This window comes from Nasonia vitripennis, chromosome 4, assembly GCF_009193385.2.
Source record: "Nasonia vitripennis strain AsymCx chromosome 4, Nvit_psr_1.1, whole genome shotgun sequence".
Classification (NCBI taxonomy): domain Eukaryota; kingdom Metazoa; phylum Arthropoda; class Insecta; order Hymenoptera; family Pteromalidae; genus Nasonia; species Nasonia vitripennis.
This window is the reverse complement of record NC_045760.1, coordinates 24,915,171-24,935,878: the sequence shown is the minus strand read 5'-3', so window position 1 is coordinate 24,935,878 and position 20,708 is coordinate 24,915,171. Positions and strand designations below refer to the sequence as shown.

Sequence of the window (20,708 nt, the reverse complement as noted above, 5' to 3'; positions counted from 1 at the left end):
CTTTAAAGATAAAAACTAGCGTTGCACACTGCTCAAAATTATGCAGTATGACTTCAAGGTAAAAATATTGCCTGACGTTCTATTTTCAAGATATGACTTCGAGTAAAGCTCGAATTTCAGAAAAAAAGGACCCTGGTAGAAATTCGAACATTTAAAGTGGGCTGTAAACTATGAAATGGCTATGAGAAATAGCCTAGTCATAGCTTGTGATGAAACGCTTTTTCTCCCATTTCTTGAGCATTTGTTGGAATGAACATAACCTTAAATCTTTCGTATTGATATTATTCCTTGTGTCGTACACTAATTTCAAAGAGGCTTACGGATTTTAATCGATTTCCAAACGGTTTACACAATTAACAGTCAATTAGAGTTATATAAGCCCGACATACGAAGATATTCGTGATTTTCTTATTTTTTCACTTTTTTGACCCGACTTATTTTGCGTAGTACTTTCGTAGCCATCAACTAGCTATCACCTGTGCTTTGCTTTAGACAATGAAATCTATTTTTACAAGCTTGAAAATCCCTTGTAATACGGTATGACTCTATTCTTACTCCAATAAATAAAAAATGTCCGAAAAAGCGTTTCATCGGTGGTCGAAAAATGGACCTATTTTTCGCCCATCTCTAGTAATACGTGGTATGTTGTAGCTTTAAACTTATATCGATTTCTACCAGGGGACCTCGTTTCGCAAACAAACAGCTCTGTTTTGAGAGCAAGCTTTTAAAGAAAAATCACGCTCTTTTATTCAGAAGGCGAAAGTCGTCGCTTTATAAGCACGTGGTAAATTCAGTGTCGTCGATAGCTGCGTCACATCTAACGCGCGAGACCAAAAAATACTATAGGATGGCGCCACGCGAAGCTCGAATAAAATGGGAGTACCAACGTCGGCAACTTTTTTTTACTTGAATGAATAAACGGTCTGTTTTGATCGCTTTCGCGAATAATTCAACGAGGAAAAAACACTGCTACCCTGCTTTCAGTCCATCTATTTTCTGAAAAGTTTGAGTCAAACTCGGAGCACTAAACTCCATTACGAAGTATAAGCTTGTTCCGTAAGAAACGCATCAAGTAGGCGTCGTAAACCGCGCGTAAGATTGGTCGTCCCGCGCGATATCCTCCCCGAAATCCTTGAAAACAGTGGCTGAAGAGTTTAAAGTCCCGGGAGAAGTTTACGATCGCGTGACGTCGTTCTCTCGCGGTAAGTAGTAGACTAGAGGATGCTGAACTCATCTCTCTCGCGACGAGTCTCTGGTTCTTCGTTTAGGATGGAACAATTTCACCGCTCGCAATTCGTCCAATTCTCGATCCAGCGAGAATCACGCGTTAAATATTCCACAGCTTTTTCAAGCGAACTAAAAAGCTCTTACTAAGCCATCAGTTCTCCGCTCGGAGCGTGTGTGCGCATTAAAATCGCATATGAAATAGAAGCTTCCACATGATGCTCGTTTCGAAAAATGAAGAACTCGAGGAAAATTGAAGCGGTGGAGCGCACAAAAGAGGCGAAGAGAAAACAAAAAAATACACAGAGAGGGACCGCCCCACCGGTTGTACATAATTATATCGTGGCTATCTGCTGCTCTCTCATTCTGGAAAATCGCGAGAGCGTGCCAGCACACCGCGAATTACGAGTCTCGACCTAGAGAGGGAGATTCCGGGATCCAATTGCATTGGCAAATGAGAAGGGAGTATCGACCGGCCGGCCGGTGTTCGATGTTTACGTCTACTCACGTTTCGAAAAGCATCGGACTTTCGAGTGGAAAAACGAAAGGGAGGAAGAGAAAAGTGCTGGTGGGGAGGATGCGAATGTGTATAGTCGAGGCGAAAGGCATGTTGGTTTCGTTGATTATTTGTCATAGGCTAGCTACTGACCTACATTTCGCGAATCTGGTCGAAGCTTTTTTTTTCATGGGATACTGCCAATTTATATTAGCATCGTCGATCACAGCCGAGTCTCAATGAAGAGAGAGACGTCACCCTTATCTTCCGTGTGCGTGTAAAATGAAGCGAGCGATGAACGCGGAACAGCCTTTTGCGGGCGGCGATACGCGTGCGTGGCCTTCGCCCGGCTGCTTTTTACGATGTTGAGGTCACGGTTACGCACGCACACACCCTCACGATCGGCTTTTCGCTTAAACACTTTTCCGCCTGCAACATTCCTTCCTCTCTCGATCGATTTCTACGATTTGGGATTCATGCAGGGATCGAGGGTGTCGAAGTTGCCGATTGAAAGAGTGACAAGGGTTTACACATCGATGATCGTTACGTAATTCACATTACAAAGTGTCTAACTAACGCAATTGTAATAAGACTGTCAATCTCGTGTAAACAAACCATGACGAATCTCGAAGCTCGTGTAATACGCGCGGCCGACCCTGAAACGATTCCCGATGCCGAGCGCACGGTACTCGCTCAACGAAAATAGTTTTTGACAGGATAAGACGTAGTGCGATCGCCCGCTGCTCGAAGTATAAGTAATGCGAGCGTCAAAAGCCCTCGTCTATTCATAGCTATGCGATAATTGATACACGCATTGCACTTCCGACTGTGCACCGAACGCATCTCTTTTATCCTCTGTGCGTTAATCCCTTTCCAAGTTCAAGTGTATCGTTACGCGACGGAAAAACAAGTCAACAAGGAAGAACCTTCGAGAGACTTTACCACGGCTCTTCCTGCGAGCTGCCTAAAAATAAGACGCTGCCTCGATCAAAAAGCCGCATAAATTGCGCAATCGATCGGAGAAGCAATGAAAAAAAAGGTGATCCTTTACGTACGCAGTAGAGAATTCGTGAATCATCTTCGGCTTTATCAACACATCCAGACACAAGCACACAGAGGGACACAGAGAGAACAACACTAAACCAAACGTTATACGAACACTCAAAAAAAGTGGACCTGTCCAAATGCCGGACCAGAGGAACAGCACCTCCCTCGGCTCGTCCGAGCTCTTCTCCTCTTCAGCACTAGCTTCCATCCAGTCTAGGGGGATAGGGATGCCCCTGACAACGTCTTCGTTAACTTGTCGTCGCCGTCACGAGAAGAGAGACGCACACGCGATCGCCGCCGCGGAAGAGACACTCGCAGGTACTGAGAGAGAGAAGAGGAGGAAGAGATACGACGCGAGCGTGTGCTTGCGGGAAGAAGGGAAGGAGGCGAAAAATAAGAGCCACGCGGGCCAAGCTTCTCTCTCGCTCTGACGTAAGCCGAAAGAGAGAGAGAGAGAGAGAGAGAGAGAGAGAGAGAGAGAGAGAGAGAGAGAGAGAGAGAGAGCTTGCTAGGATATCTTGTCGTGGGCTGACTGAACATGCGCTTCTTTATTTCGAAGAGGGAGAGCTGATACGGAGGCCAAGTGCGTACAGGGTTTACGCGTTTGATGAACCTGCACGAGAGTGTATTAAGGGTTGAATCGAAGGTTCGTCGCGCGTTCTTTGTTCAGTATCTCTCGCGTTATTGAAAAGCTTTCGCTTGATTTCGATCCAAATTCAGAGCTCGAGCATGCTAGCCTTTTACCGAGAATATATGGGTCTGGCTCTCGCGGCTATCGTGAATTATTAACTGCTGAGAAATATTATTTCCACAATGGCTTGTAGCGATGACTTTTATTATAAATGAAGAAGCTATACCGCTGCATACACGTAGTACAGTCCTTCTCACTTTTGGCATGAATATTTTCCAAGAATATCCTCGGGGATGAAAGCTCGTCGTCGATCTCTCGAAAACCGGAAAAGATCGAAGTGAGCGCGCGCGCGAATACATATACAGGAAGATGATCTTGGGTGCATATGCGTGTCCAATTTATTTTCTATTTTTCGAGACGCTACCGCAGTAGCAGCGGCTGCCGCGGCGCGTGTTCGACACACGTGTGTCGCAATAACGCCACCGAAAATAGGCGGCACAGAGCGCATAGCGTGGGTGGCTGTGTGTAATTGTAAGTGTGTGTCTGGCGACGCTGAGAGCTTGTGCAGTACAGTTTTTGATAAGTCGCGCGGGCTGGAGGTGAGTTTTTCTCTCAGTGGCTCATAATTCTGCGGATCGCTTGTTATGTGTAAATCAGTGCTTTCCGTTGTTGAATATTCACGCGTCGCGTGTGCGGGTTTATAATCCGATTTACGAAATGTTTATGAAATTGCTTCAGCTGGCTTTATCAAATTTGTCCGCGCGTGAAATTGCGCAGTCGCGCGCGGTCAGTTCTCAAATTCGGCGGGGGAGTTTTTTATCAAGCGAGTATGTCTAAAACCTCCGCTAATCGTCACAACCTGACGTATTTAAATTATTGTGTTTTGCGTAATGAGCCGAGACTAAAACGGTAAGAGAGTGTGTGTACGTCTAATGGAGTTATTCGCTGCATCGACGCATCAATTATTATGCATGAGATTAAACGCTGAACGAACCGCGTTCATTAATGCATAAGGAAAATCCATAATATACCGTGGTGCTCTCGGAGCTTTCGCAAAAACGAGATCACATTATCGTTTAATGGACGTTGAATCTATACACTAAATCAACAAGTTGTCAGAGGTGTATAGTAAGTGCAAATTAATTCGCAAACATCGAATATCATAACAATATACAAAAAGTGAAAAGGTATTCGATTTTTATTTCATTCAAGTCGCGAGCCGTGCAGTTATCTGTCTTATCGGCGGCCAACGGCGACAGAAGCGACAGAGCGAAAAAATAGTGCGAGAACACTGCGCCAGAGCAATATCGCTGCCCCGACAAAGCAACCGGCGGCGCCCTCTTACACTCGTCCGCGACGATCACTCGATCGAGCTTGCGTCGATTGAAAAATGGAGGGAAATTCAAATTATTTTTATTCCGCTGTTCTACGTAACTTTATGTAAATGAAATTGTTTTATAAACTCGGTGTTATCTTTTAATCGCGTTAATTTAAATTTTCGAGAGAATGTTTTACGTAGAATTACACGGGGTTACCTTACAAGCAAAATTTATCACCGCCCAAAATTGCGATTCTACTTAAGCAAGCGATGTTCACATATTTCGTCGAAACTATATGGATTCCAGCAATACTCTCGCCGGAGAAAATAAATTTCTCATTCAAATTATGAAAGCGACGTTCGCCCGCGGGAAAATCGATTGCAGAGCTTCAAGAAGCAAACGTCCCGTCGCAAATCTCTCTCTCGCGCGCGCACTCACTATATATCCATGCACTTTATTAGCGACTCGGGAACAATCGATCTGACTCGCGGGATTTTAGGGCTATTAGACGGCGCGGGGGAAGGATATTTTTGGGATAGCAGAGGAGGCGGATATCGATCTCGTTCTCGAGGTGTCTTGGCTTGCGCTATTTCGTTGGTGGATTTTCCGAAATCAGGCTGTCAAGTAACGGGGTCAGCTTATTGGGCTCTTGATTGATAGCACGGCTGGATGACTTTTGATGCGACGCTCGCGTTTCTGCGTATTATTTGAGATGAAAATTACACGTTTTGACTTAGCGCTTCTTTCAAGAGCAAATACATGTATACACAGTCGCGCTTTATCGCACGCGCCTCTGCAGAAAAACTGCTGGCATTAGCCGAGGACGACTTTCTATGCAAATGAACGAATTAACGAGTAGTTTTTCAATTTCGGCGCTTATGCGCGGCTGCAAAATTTTTTTATCGCAGCCACGCACTTATAACACGTCCGGCGGCAATTTCCAGCACGCTATATAAAGCGCAGAAAAGCCGCTTAGTCATCGAAAAAATGCCTCTCTTGCCCTCGAAATATACCCGCGAAATGATTCAAATGTGCAGAGCACAGAGCTAGACGACGGAAGATCCATCCAGTGGTGCATGTCCGTCTCTGGCGCGCTGCTATTATTAACCCCCTTATATATTCCTGCATAAAACAGGTGGCCAAAAAAGAAAGAAGACGGAACGACGGCGGCAACTTTTCTTTTCGGACCGTGCCTCTCTCCGCCGCTACTGCGATAATTTATGAAAACAATTCGCGGCCACCGACGTCGCTGCAACACGTATACACACACGAGATAGAAAGAGCGTAAGTATTATACGTGGGTTTCCGAAGCCTACTTTTCACCATTTCCAAGGCGCTTTCGTTCGCGCCCTCAACCTTGTTCATGCGATCAATAGCCCACGGCGAGAGACCCGATGTGCTCTCTCTCTCTCTCTCTCTCTCTCTCTCTCTCTCTCTCTCTCTCTCTCTCTCTCTCTCTCTCTCTCCGCTCTTTCTCTGTCTTTCTCTCTCGGGCTCTCTTGCGGATACCGGTTACAGAGTGACTTTATTTCGCCGGAATTTCGTTTATCGAGCCGACGTCTCAAGCTTTCTGAAGCGTTTGTGTTTTTAAAAATACACACGACGCGGTTTATTCATTACTCGATTAATTCACTAGTGCGGGCGGTAAAAATAAGACGCGCGCACGCACAGACCTATAAAAAATTAGCTTGGAAATAGAGTTCACATTACGGGCACTTAAACAACGAGCGAGCTATACATGATGTTGATTTTTGATTTTATCGAAAAATCAATTTTTATTTTTATTTTCCCGGAGCATATACCCGCGCTGCTCTCCAGCAGCAGACGACAAACGGCTATTTATTTTACACAAACGAGTTTATTAAGAGCCGGCACACATGGTTTCAATGACTAAGTGCACTTTTAGCGCGAAAAGTTATAGAGCTTGATCGATTTTCGATAAAACCAATTTACGCTATTCAAAAGAGGAGGACATTTATCACGAATAGAATTATTTTTTGTTTATAATATATGGACAAAGTAACGAGATAAATTCGATAAAACATACTTTCTTCATATTTTGCTCGCAAAAACCTTTTCTCCGAATCCGATCTCGAGATAGCAGCGCATTTCCATATAACTTCTAGAAAAGCGACTATACGGAGGGTAAGAAAGCTCAGCGACAAGCAAAGCATTAAAAATCCTAAGACTTCCAAAAGCGCCGCCGGCAAGGAAGGCGTGAGCAGGGCATGAAATCGATCGTATGTTCGCCCGCAAGAGAGAGAGAGAGAGAGAGAGAGAGAGAGAGAGAGAGAGAGAGAGAGAGAGAGAGAGAGAGAGAGAGAGAGAGAGAGGATATTTCCCAGTCGCCCCGAGTCAAACAAGCTGAATTCGTTATGTTTTTATTGAATCGAGTCGTCGCACTATCTGTGATTGCGAACGTGTGCTTTTTTTATTGATGATATCCGTTGTAAACGTAATAAAAAGAAATTGCGTTTTTAAACTCACACGAAGCCCGGCATGCGGGTACATGAATTTATTTCAGCGACGCGTCAATTATTAATGCGTTCGCACGTTCCAAAGAAAACTTTTCCAAGTAGTGCCGGGACAAGCTCGTATATATAATCAGAGCTATACCGAGAAAGCGCAGTTCATATAGACCTCGTGCGTGCGGCTCGAGCTTCATTAACTATTGAGACACGACGTTTTGATAAGCCGAAATTACACGTTTCACTCGGAGTATATTCGGAAAGCTGATTTTGATATTTTCCAAAACGAAATTTTGATGATGAATTTCGTAACGAGTTATACGTGGATCGTTGAATATTCATTGATTGCAACGCGTCATACATTCGAAAATTGAAATCATCGCTTCTCTTGTATCATAGCGATGCTCGCGTAGCTCCTTTGATGTACAGAGGGCGTTGGCCTATGGGTATATGTCACGACCACTGATCATCCTCTGCAAAGTCGACCACAACCTAGATCCGATAGCTGTAACCGAATCTTCTTATGCAAAAAGATTTATCAGCTCAGCGATCGATGGAGGTTCAACCACCCGCAACGAGTATCCAATAGCGATTTTCCATCGAAAATATCGTAAGGCACAAACGAACAATAAGCGAACACAAATATAATCTAGTTACGAAACAAGCGTATAAAGTGAAGACGTTCTCCAGAATGGCAAAGCGAAAAACGAGTGCGTCAATCAATTATGCAAGCTCCTCCGCGAGATCGTGAATTTTTTCGCCTCCTGCATTATTCTAACGCACACGATCGTCACGACGAGTAACGTTGAAAAAAAAAGAATCTAATCGTACGTATCCTGACGTAATTAAGGCTCTAGCTTCCACGCGTACAATGGAAAGCGACACGTGCATAGCGTGCGAGAACTTCCTCTTTAACAAGGCGAATTCCATCAGGTGCGTTTGACACTTTGAACTCTCCGCTCTCTCTCTCTCTCTCTCTCTCTCTCTCTCTCTCTCTCTCTCTCTCTCTCTCTCTCTCTCTCTTGCGGTGCACGTGTGTCTATCGATGAGCTCGAATTTCGCGCGAAATGGCAGACCGACTGGTGCTTTTCGAGTGGCTGAAAAAACACCGACTGCACAAAGAGAGCCGGTTTATAGCGCCAAAAAGTTTATATTTAGCGCCGCCGCCGCCGCGTGAAAAAGAGAAAAAAAGCGTTTGTGTCGCGGCTTTTTGTAACCGTGACCCGAATCGCATCAGGCAAATTCGCAAACAGCGTATGTGTGTATGCAGCTACGCCGCTATTCACCGGAGCAGAGGGAAAGCAATCTATTTTCGCTATATATGTGTATAGCAACAGTCTACAGCGTGCGTATACGAACGTGTGTATCAAAACGAACTAATGCTGAAATATTACTGCATTCATATACGTCGCGCTAATTGCGTAGATCGATACGCACGGGGGAAAAATTTTTCCCCATTTGTCGTACGCGAGAGAAGAGAAGAGGAAGAGCGAGGAAAAACAATCGTGTACACAGAGGCCGGTTCAAGGTCACGTCCTCACCTGCAGCTCATCGCGTAGTAATATATAGTTACGTCAGTCGTACGACATACAGAGAGAGAGATACAATCCGTTATCCGCACTGATGCCAAGTGAGACACCGAATGGTTCCGTGAACTCGATCGAGAGGTCTTTGGTCTCGCAAATTTCACTTTTTGATACACACACGATGATATGCCAGCTGATTAGGAATATTCAAAATGCGCGCGCTACTCGTAAAGCTTGCTACTGAAATTTACATACTCCCACGAGGAATTCCTTTATTTGCACGAGCGCAATCTCCGCGCGAGCGTTTTACAATGACTGTAAAATCTTTTAGAGGCTCTGTAAACTCATATCCATAAAGTCGGAGAGCGACCGACATTCTATTTTTACTTTTCCGACGCAGTTCATTTCTTCATCTTGAGTATACTGGACGAGCCTGTATATTCTCTGCAGAAGCGATATCCGATCGAGAGTATAAGAAAAAAAAATAAATACCGATATGGACCGCGTGTCTTCTATATGCAATGAACTCTCTCCGTATAAAATAGTGAAATTTCACTGATTAATAACGCATATGCGCTAATTCATACAGTGAAAAGTATGCAACTGCCAAATAGTGATCATTCACTGAATGAATTAGTGAAATGGTCACTGCTTAAATCAGTGGAAATGTCGGATTTTAAGTCGATTAGAAATGTACACTGAGGAACAAAAAAATTAATTTCTTTCTTTGTTTATTTATTTTAGACTTAATAATATAAAATTTTATTAATTTAGTATGAAAATTATATTATTTAGAAACAAAGAAATTAAATTAAATTTTCGTCGGCGGCGGGAATTGATCCTGGGTCATCTGCGTGGTAGTCGTGCGTGCTATCCGTTTACCTAAACTGAACTATCACGTTCAACATTTCGTATCTTATATATTAAGTACTTCAACATGTACAAACTAAAATTAATAATAAATAACGGCAATCCATAAATAATAGCATAGTATATCTCGAGCATTGGTTTTTATGCACAGCGCATAGAAGGAAAGCAAGCGGAGGTGATAATTTTTCATCTAAAAACAAAACCTCAAATCCACCTACCCTATAAGCACCGAGAGCTCTTCAATTAGAGGTTATATTTTCGAACGATTGCTTCACGAATAAATAAATGCCTCAAGTATGCAGCTATCTAGTTTCATAGTTTTTCGTGTCTAGGTGTTCGGGGTTGCGATGACGAAAAAAAATTTAATTGACTACTCGAATCGAAAATCGATGTTCGAGCCCCATATATGGGGCGAAAATTTCGTCCGTTTTTCACGAAAAGCCTCCCTTTACGAGATATCGACGAAAAATGCATTTTTATATGCGGGCCCTGAATCCCGACATCGGCGACCCTCTGGACATCATCTATTTGCGATTCGTAATCTTACTTTCTCCTGGCCAGGGATCAGTTTCGAGAGAACTCCCTTAATATATATTATATTCTTGCCCTCGCTTTCCCCCAATGTTTAAACGTATTAACAAAAAAAAATTTCCTATTAAAACTTTGCTGCAGGGGTGAATGGGGTATGTGGGTTTAAGAGTTACAGTTTTAGGATCGCTCCTCTCATTTGTTCACTGTTAATAAGTGAATCAGATTCACTTATTCAAAAGTGAAATTTTCACTTGACAATAGTATTTATGTTAGCGTTTCACTGATTAGAATAGTCATATTTTCACTGTTCTAAAAGTTAAACCGAATTTTTGTGTCAAAATAGTGATTTTTTCACTATTTCAGCAGTGAAAAATGCGTTCACTACATAAATAGTGAAAATTTTCACTGTTTTACATGGAGAGAGAAGGAAGTTATCAACCTCATTGGCGATTTTAATAACGCCTCAGCACACTTGCGTCTCAAATTATTAGGCGACGACGAAACTTCAAAACACCTACTCTTTCCGACGATGCTTTATCCGAACGGGATCAAGTACGCAAGCTTTAAGTCTCTGACGCGACCCGCGCAATTTTAGTTTGATTTACAGTTTGCTCTCCCCGGTCGCGCATGAGCGCGCGTGTGTTTCGGGGTTGGGAAAGTTTCGGTCTCGAAATATTTTATAGTTGCCTGTTTCCGTTGTTTCGCAAGTTGAAAACTTGGTTTTCTGGTATGGATACCGCTGAAAATCGTCTAATAAACACTTTGACAGAGAAGTTTATGAACTGTTTAAACAATTTCTATTGTTGATAAAATTGCTGCAAGTGACGGCATACTCGTGCATCAATTTCACGTCGAAACTGTGTAACTGTTGCTTTTGACGCGGGCGAAGTGCAATCGAGGGACGCAAGTATTTATTCAACCTATCGAAAAACGATGATAATGGGTCCCTTTCAAGACCAAAGTGAGACTATTAATTCAAATCACATCTTTCTCGTTCACCTTAGTTATTTCTTTAAACTGGTGCGATAACACAGATCAGTGACATTATTATTATTCGTGAATTACAATACGTAAAACATTGAGTCGTTAAATTGGTTAACAATCATTCTAAAACTCTACAACAACATATAATGCAGCAAGTGTCAGTGAGGGATGAGCTTGATGATCAAATTTGTTCGTTGAAATTTAGTGTATAGACTACTTTGATTAAGGAACTCTAATGATTGTTGTTGAAGTGAGATTTTTTCTCTGGGTATAAATGAAGACAGTACTTTCCAAAAATCCACACAAAATAGATCTGAACTTTGATGGAACTGAAGAAATCATCATTTATACCCCTTTGAAAAAAAAAAAAACATGACAACATTTTGTCGATTGCCATATTGGTTGGTGATGATTTGCTTTTTTTAGTTCGATTGCGTTTATTCTGTTATGATCGTACTATTCAAAAGGTTATAATCATACCAATATATGGGGCAGATGGCTCGCTCTGTTTAACCTCCTCTTTAAGGGAGCTTTCCAAAGCATCTATAATATAAATACATTTACATGTTACAAAACATTATAATCACAATAAATGTAGCTGTTCTAATTATAATTAGTAGCTGCAGGTACATAATGCGTCATAGGGGCTTAAGTCTGCTGCTTATATATCAGCAGTGTTCAGCGTTAATTAATAATCCTCAGCAATGTAATCATCAAGTATCTCAATATATAAAATTTCATTAAAAAAATTTCCTTTAATTCCCAAAGCCAAAACAGCGGACGTACGTGTCACGCTCCTTACATTCTCTCGGCTGCATCACACACAATCTTCCGTCAGTAGAGGCACAGAGAGCATATATAGGAAAGAGGAAAGCCCATCCAACATAGAGTCGCGCAAACGATCGCCACCACCACCGCCGCCTGAACTTATTATCTCTCAAGGACGAGGCTCGCGCGACCTTGAAGGGGTCGATATACCAGACTACTGCCTCGCGAGCGAACAGCTGCTCTGTGAGTTTCGTTGTAATGCGATTACGCGCGATTTTCCACGAGCGATGATGCACTTTGCTTCTCGTTTATTTTTTTCCTCCCACAGTACTGAAGAAGCATCAGCTCTTGATGTTTACGCGATTAAATGCTTGGAGGCTATGGCGCGTGAATTTTTCCATTTTTTTCCGCGAGACTTACGGGTAATTTTTGATGGACGGAAAAAGAGGGTTTAATAATAAGTTAAATATTGCAGGTATTTTTATTTCAATCGAGAAATAGCGGTTTCTTTTCGTGCTATGGGAAGGTTTTATTTTTGTAAGTGCTTGAAACGTGTCCAGATCGAGTGGATTGCGCTGAATAAAAAATTTAGTTGAAACAGTAGACTGGAACCACCAGAATATTCTACTTTTCAGTTGAAACAAAAAAAATGTTCGTACAGAATGAAATATACAAATCTCAAATGTCTTCCGAATCCAGGTCTCAATCTGAAAAATTAATGGAGTATGCAATTGCGTGTGCTCAGCGGCAAATTCTGCTGTGTCAATCGAATTAGAGATTAAAGATTCACGCCCAAAACTGATGTTAAATTTTAATCGCAGTAGCAAATTAGGTTTCACCTTAGGAACAAGAAGCAGTGCAGCACAGAGAGCTCGATTTCGTAATGATTTTCGTTCAAGGCGGCCGCGGGACATTAAGATGCCACGATAACGGTCATTAATATGGGAATTCAGCGGCGGCGCGCGATCGATTTCGGCATGTCCTACATAATTCGCCTGCTAGCTCGAATCGTTAGACACGATCCTCGCCACCGCGCAAATCTCGAAAAGCGCTGTAATTTACTCGTGGAACTACCGCGATAAGTGGAAACTAAAGTAAATTAGAGGGTCGGAGGGTAATGTATTCTGAAGCTGTCTAATTTGGCCTAACATGGTGTTTACTTTGTAAAAAATTAAGCACGAGGTATTTTTGCTCGTTGCTGGATGAATTGTTGAGGAAAAAATGGATCCAAAATATCGCTGCGAACGCGGATGCAGATGACATAGCAACGAGGTATTCCAACGAAATGTCTGCGCATGGAAACAGTGTCCCCGCTTTATCGCCGGCGAGTTTCAGTTAAATATCGATCCGACAAACTACTTTCAGTATGCGAATTCGCTTATAAAACGACTTTTCCCTCTCAACTGAAGAGCCTGTCATCGCGAATTCTTTCGCTAAACAAACTTCTTCGAGAAGTTAATCGCTAAAAGTGAAACAGTTCAAGAGATACAACCTTCAATTTCGACACACGAAAGAAGAAGACAACCGACGCAACCTTGACCCCTAGACCCGCCCAAGTCCACACACAGCAGAGCAGCCCCTATGTATACACATCTGCGCAATAAAGTGCGAAAAGTCAGTCGCACCTGAGCTACTGTATAAGAAGGACAGACGAGGCTAGAGCGGGTCGCCACCGCGCACGTTTTAGCGATTACGGAACGCGGAACGCGCGCCGCGCAATCGATATCCCCTTCCCCTGCGGGACGAAACGGTATTACATCCCGTGACTCGTTGGGGAGGGATAGAGAAAGATCCTCATTTGCTCAGCGCCTGGCAACTGCTGCGAGATGTGTATGTGTATCGATATAATGCTAGAGCCGCGCGGTTGATTCATCGATCCTCTGGTTTTGGTGCAATTACCCGCTGCTGGTGGTCTGTGCGAATGTCAATGCTACATTGCTCCTGTTGCTGCAGCTACTGAGATTTGAGACATGGTTTCCGACGATCGGGATGTGGCTGAATTGAGCTTGAATTTTCGAGAAATACTTGCGCGCTTGTGAAAGATGGATAAGGCAAACTGCCACACATGGATGTGATTGCGCAACGATTTCGCGATGCACTTTAATTGTGCGATTGGTAAGTTAATTGCCGAAGGTCTCGCCGAGTATCGAGTTTCATCAATATGGGATCAGACTTTTATTGAGGCATTGCTGTATACGTACGTCGAGTTGATAAAGTAGTTAGTTTTTTAAGGTTTGTCATTTTTATCGCCAGTCCACAGTTTAAGTTCAGAATTGCATTAATTTTCTCATATAACGCATTGGAATGACGTTTATTAGAAATGACACTCTCGTGCGACGTATGAAATTCTTTATTCAATTTTTCGCGTTAGTCTTATAAATTTTCCCTTCATTGCAAATATTAAAACTTAATCCTCAGTTTGCAAATTTTAAATTCAACCGCTCGCTCTCGGTGAATATTCGGAGCTCGAAAATGAACTCCTTAGCGGAATAGGTATGAAGTCTGTTACAAAAAATTGTTCCTAAGCGAAGAAACAATGCTGCTGCGTGAAATTTCGAACTTGTGCAATATAACGATCGTCAAAGCGAGTTTGCGTGTGTAATGTACTTTTCAAAGACACGCGTAACAACGACACTACGTTTTTCACGTGTACAATCTCGCACGACGACGAACAACTTGACACCAACAACGACGACGACTCGATTAAAGATAGAGCTGCTACTCGTCGAGAAGGAACTTTAACCCAGTTCCGCAAACGCACGAAATACGTGAATTTATAACGTGATCGGATTACCCGCGATCGTATACGACCAGCCGAGTACAATACACGAGTCCTGTAACGACACGGTGGCGCGGGATGATGGACCGTTTCTTGCTTCGAAGTTGTGCGTAACACGGCTGAAACTGAATCCATTGAGGAATCACGCTATCATTGAGTCAAATATTTCATTACTTATTGTCGCGTTGGTCAGAGTTGAATGTTACATCACGTGGAAGTTAGTAAGAAAAGTGGCTTCTGAGATGATGAGATGCTTGAGAGGGAGTGTAACACGCATTTCTCCACGGACTCGGTTTTACGAAGGTCTTCAAACTTTTATTGGAAAAGTCTATTTCATGAGTGTTCCATTTTGCGAGGACTTATTACCGCCAAGAGATCAATCATGTATACACGTTAACGTTCCAATTACGAGAAATCCCATGACAATATCTGTCTTTGAAGATTCAATTAGTATCGAGTATCCAGCTAAGTAAACCAAAGTGAATCAATATTTTTCATTGTCTTCGCCAGTAAGTAGATCAGGCCGAGATTTGAGGATGACTAAAGAAAAGTGTCTCTCTAACATTAGAATTGTAAATTCATCGGCTCAGACATGCCTCTTCCTAATCGAAAACTAATCGCTATGCGTCACATCGACGACTCGGCAGAAAAATATAACGTCGAGTAATTTAACCGATAACCCGTTCTTTATCGCAACGCGGAACTTGCACGTTAAACAAAATTATACTTTTTTGCATAACAAGTATGCATACAACAAACATTTGCATGGTAATACTTAGCGGCATAATTAGCACCGAACGAGCCACGAAACAAAAGAAAAAAAAAATCAATTTTCGTCAAAGTGAAACCGCTCTCTACGCAGCAGTCATAACAAACGAAAGGTCCACCAATCGGAAAGCAGGTTAATAAATACACCTCGAGCGAATAAGAACAAAGGCAAAACGTTCCTCCTACTCTTCCCGTGCAGAGCTCGAAAGAAAAGGGCGACATCCGGAAGGAGGAAAAAGAGAGGCTCGGCTCGAGTCATTGACCCGCAAACCTTGTTCGGCTCTTGCGCGCGCGCGAGTCGATTAAGGAAGGAAAAGCAGCGACGCGACTTTTTCCCCTCTCTCTCCCCACCGATGGGTGTATTTCCATTTTCTGCAGCGCGGAGGAGACCTTTCGGCCCTGTATACAGACGACTACGCGCGTGACTCCGGAATATTGACCCAGTTCGTGTATTTTCGACTTTGGCCACCGATGCTTTCTTTTATGCGAAACGCGCTTTTTTCGCTTCGATATGGGGTCTGGATAAGGTTGGATGGCTGAAATTCTAGATGAAAAATTTAATATATTCGATTCTTTTTAGGTGGGTTCTAAGATAGGCCGAGGATTATACACGATGACAATCGAGACTGATACGGTAAAGAGTGTATGATGGTGTAAACAATATCTAGCGCGAAAAGCATTGCGAAACAGGGCTTATGAAAAATAGAGCCAGAGCTGAGTCGCATAGACGCGGAAAGTCTTCGATCATAAAAGCGCAGGCGCTCTCTAAAGCGAGAGCCTTCGAAAATAAGAGATTTATTTATAAATCGCGCCGCGTCGACTGACGTGCATTTACAACTCTCGCACACTCGAGGGAAAAGAGAGTATGGAGAGGAGGTGAGAAACGTTCGATGTTTTCGCGAGGGGCATATGCGTATGTGCAGAGGTATAAATATAGATTCATCGGCTCTAAGAGGAAACGCCGTATGGGGCAAGAGAGAGATGGAAAGAGAGTAATTCGTGCGTTATTACGAAACAAGGTCTCTGTCCAATTTTCGGGGAAGTAATCACAGGGAAATGAAATTTCATCGCTACGTTTGGGAAACCGAAGCGATTGGTTATTTCACGGAATTTTCACAAACGAGCGTAATCATGTACGCTTCTTGTTATAAAATTGATCGAATATATCTCGCAAAAAAAATGCAATTAGTTACGATTGATCGGTGAAACGCGAAATTTCGTAACAGCACATTGTATGATCTACCAACTGAGCATATTAGCAATTCAATTAACTCTACATCGGCGAGTCATTCATTTGGCAAAGCTCAATTACGCTTTTCCCAAAGATCCACAACAACAACAGCAAGAGAGCAACAGCGCAGCAGTAAAAGAAAATCCCACATATTCGCGCTTGGCTGAGCGCGTGCCGCTTTCGACAACGATTTTCTCGAGAGCGCGCAGAGAGTATCGACTGTACAACAACGACGACGACGACGCCCACGTGTATTATACACTCGCGTGAGCCCACATGCAGACAGACACAATATCTCGGCTCGTATATATATATAGAAAAAGCGACGGCGCAATGACACGCACCGCATTCCCGCGGCGTCATAATTAACGAGCGTTTAGTAGCTCTCTGCGCTTGTCGCCTTTTTTGTCATTCTTCTTTATACTTCTTCTTTTTCTTCTTCTTCTCCTCCCTTTTTTCTCTCTCTTTTTCTCCGAAAGAGGGCGAGAGATTGAGCGCGATTTTTCGAAGCTGATACACAACTGGTGTTCGCAATCCCAGCGGTCGATTGCATTAATCGCATACGCGGAGAAGTCACAACAAAGGAAAAGAGACGCGGAGATTATATTCTGTGGCTCTTGGGGAAAAATGGGTGACTAGTCGCCGCTGCCGCTGCTAAGGTGGTCCAATTATTTTTCGAAAGTGGACTGGTCTAAAAATAATTAGGTTTACTCAACTTGGAAGAAGGTCAATTTGGAGAGAGAGCATTTTTTTTCTTGAATGAATTAACGAAGATGCGAAGCTCGGAATATATTTTCTAAAAGTCGTCTGCGAGCTGTGCGATGCACGCGAAATGTATGATACTTATAGAGGAAATTCCTAACGAGATAAAAATTCTACTCTGCAGTAATTTTAATGCTGCGAAGTCTGCGACCTATAATTAGCAGCGAAAATATTATAATCCATGGTCGGTTTAATTTTAGTCGGAATTGTTGTTGTTTTGAATAGTAGCGATGTTTCTGGTGAAAATAAAATTCCCTATTAAAAATGTACGACACTTGGAACTCCCCCCTCCCCACACACACACAGACGCACAGACGACTCGCATGAATAAGTGATTGCAGCAAAGCATTGATAAAGGCGCGACACTTCCTCCACGCGCCGTTGAAGAAGATATCAAAGTGTCATGCAAGATTGGACAATGTTTTGAGCATATCTCAAGAAAAGTTCCTTATCGGCCTATTGTGTTCACAACAATCGAACTCGCGCTCTCGAACATGTGTCTCTCGATCCTAACAACAATAAAACTGTGCGTATAACTCGACGATTACACCACAATCGCTACCGTGCGAAACTCATACGTGCACAACAACAGAGAAGAAGCTCCAGAAGAAATCGATTAACCTTTGCCCGAACATAACCTCAAAGGTGACAAGTCCCCTCCTAGTAACTTGGTCGCGCTCGAAAAGGCCCCAAAACTCTTGAACACACCTTGTCCCCCCGCACTAAAGACGATTCAAAGTCGCTCAAGAGGAATCACCTGCGGCGCACGCCCTAGTCGAGGGAATCACTCTCTACCTCTACTCTTTCCGCCGCCTGTATGTATATATATATATATATATATGTTACACACTACGCGCGATATATAAGTTCTTCTCGGGTGTCAGGCAGGCAGTCGCGAGAGAGCTGCGCTCCCTCCGCGGCGACGCGAAAATGGCAGCCGGTGCGCGGCCTCCCGGAAAAACGGGGGATGGGCTCCTCTCTCACCTATACACCTCTCGCACTCGCTCACTCTTCGTCCTGTTAATATACTTTATTATGCGGCGATAATACTTTACGTCGAATTCGTTGAACGTGTATTTTTAATAATTGTCTTTTCTTGAATACTTTTTTAACAACGCTCGAAAACAGCTTTGTTTCCAAGCCGGCATGGGTCGCCGGCGCAGAAGCGGGAAATCGAAGAGGGGAGAGACAAGAGAGGAAATCGAAAAAAATCGTGCGCCCGGCTGATACACCCGGGGAATGTAGGTGAAGGGAGACGTGAATGAAAGGGCAGATGCCGACTTGCAAGTGGGGTGGTGTGATGGAGAGAGAGAGAGAGAGAGAGAGAAGAGAGGAGAGAGAGAGAGAGAGAGGAGGAGGAGAGAGAGAGAGAGAGAGAGAGAGAGAGAGAGAGAGAGAGAGAAGAGAGAGAGAGAGAGAGAGAGAGAGAGAGAGAGAGAGAGAGAGAGAGAGAGAGAGAGAGAGAGAGAGAGAGAGAGAGAGAGAGAGAGGAGAGAGAGAGAGAGAGAGAGAGAGAGAGAGAGAGAGAGAGAGAGAGAGAGAGAGAGAGAGAGAGAGAGAGAGGAGAGAGAGAGAGAGAGAGAGAGAAGAGAGAGAGAGAGAGAGAGAGAGAGAGAGAGAGAGAGAGAGAGAGAGAGAGAGAGAGAGAGAGAGAGAGAGAGAGAGAGAGAGAGAGAGAGAGAGAGAGAGAGAGAGAAGAGAGAGAGAGAGAGAGAGAGAAGAGAGAGAGAGAGAGAGAGAGAGAGAGAGAGAGAGAGAGAGAGAGAGAGGAGAGAGAGAGAGAGAGAGAGAGGAGAGAGAGAGAAGAGAGAGAGAGAGAGAGAGGAGAGAGAGAGAGAGAGAGAGAGAGAGAGAGAGAGAGAGAGAGAGAGAGAGAGAGAGAGAGAAGAGAGGAGAGAGAGAGAGAGAGAGAGAGAGAGAGGCGCAACAACGGGAAACTATAGCGAGGGCAGGATTTAAAAAGCAAAGAAGGCTACTACTTCGCCCACATGGATTTTTGTCCAGCTATGTTCGGAATTTTGTTGGCATTTCTACGATTCGTCAGATTTTACATCACGTTATCTTGAACGATTATTTACAGCGAGTTTTACATGTGAAGGAATTTTTCAAAATAATTTTCTTAATGGGGAGGACTTGAGAGGAAAAACGAGCGTGTCGTGGTCAGAGATAGAGAAAGAGCCGTGCATTCTACACGTGTATAACGTCAGAGAGCAGCTAGTGGAAAGAGGCTTTTCCTTTCCGCGACCCTTGAACTTCTCAAACAGCCTCGACCGAGTCGACATTCCCCGTTTACGGCTATGTGCGCTCATGGAGAGAAAAAATCTCGGAAAAACTCGAGTGAACTCGCGACAAATTGAAAGACGCAAGCCTTTGCCTGGAAACGAGGCTCCGGGCTTTTTTTCTCGTATGATTGCACCTGTTTGCTTAAATAATGGGGTTGTTCGGCAGATTGACAGGTCCGCGATAAAATAATTAAAGAAAAAGAGCTACTACTTTGGGGTGAGCTCCTATTGATTTCTGATCATCAATACGGAGGAGCAAAATTGGAATTTCCTTAGGGTTTTGGATGGAAAAGCAGCTATTTACAAGCTTATTTATACAAAAATCCAAGAAGCCTCGCAGGCGATGCTCACATCTTTAAGGTAAGATTGACTGATAGCCTAGGGTACATTGAAACTTTGAATATTTTGCTTGTGTTCAAGGTTGAGACACCGCTAAACGCTAAACTTGGATACATCATCATTGTCAGCTGCGTTTCAACAAGGAACTTCAAACTGGTCTTGTACGTAAGTAACTTTGAAACTCCACAGAGACCATTGTGAACTATACTTGATAATTGGAAATAGAACTGGCGCTGCATTTTTTGGGATTGCGCCGACTGATGTTATACGCTTAATTAACATGGGTATAACGGAAGATGTAGTTACAGTGTAACAGACACTGTGACATAACCTTAAAAGTGTGAGCATCGTGTAGATATGAAGTACTTTACAGATTTTGTAAATTAAATTAAACAAAATGTATGGTGACGCTGTTTTACTGAATTTCAAAGCAACTGGAGATTGAATTCTTTGGAAAAGTTTGAAAATTTTAGCTTTTCATGCTAAAAAGTTGATTGCTTAAAACACGGATAACTTTCTGAATTCAATATTCTCAAGTGAATTATTTGTACATAAGAAAAGGTGTGGGTTATTTAGGAAATCTTACTGGTTTTACACTAATAGAGTAGCTCGAATTCCATAGAAAATTCTGTTGTTTCAAGCTTTACATAGAATTCTTTAAGTCACTGTAAGGAGATCTTAAA

General features: G+C 43.1%; 1 protein-coding gene across 9 annotated transcripts in view; it reads right to left on the bottom strand.

The window, feature by feature from the left end:
- Positions 1–20,708, bottom strand: part of LOC100117808 (glycogen synthase kinase-3 beta) — a 50,531-nt gene that overhangs the window by 26,835 nt on the left and 2,988 nt on the right. For 3 of the 9 annotated variants that reach the window (XM_016988019.3, XM_032599607.1, XM_016988020.3), the window contains exon 3: positions 11,577–11,639. The exons of 4 other annotated variants lie outside the window; for them this stretch is intronic. In XM_016988019.3, the coding sequence (XP_016843508.1) occupies positions 11,577–11,639 (63 nt within the window). Of the gene's footprint in view, positions 1–2,896; positions 3,136–11,576; positions 11,640–20,708 lie in introns of those variants that run through there. 2 more of the 9 variants (XM_031930612.2, XM_032599610.1) reach the window with 2 other exon arrangements.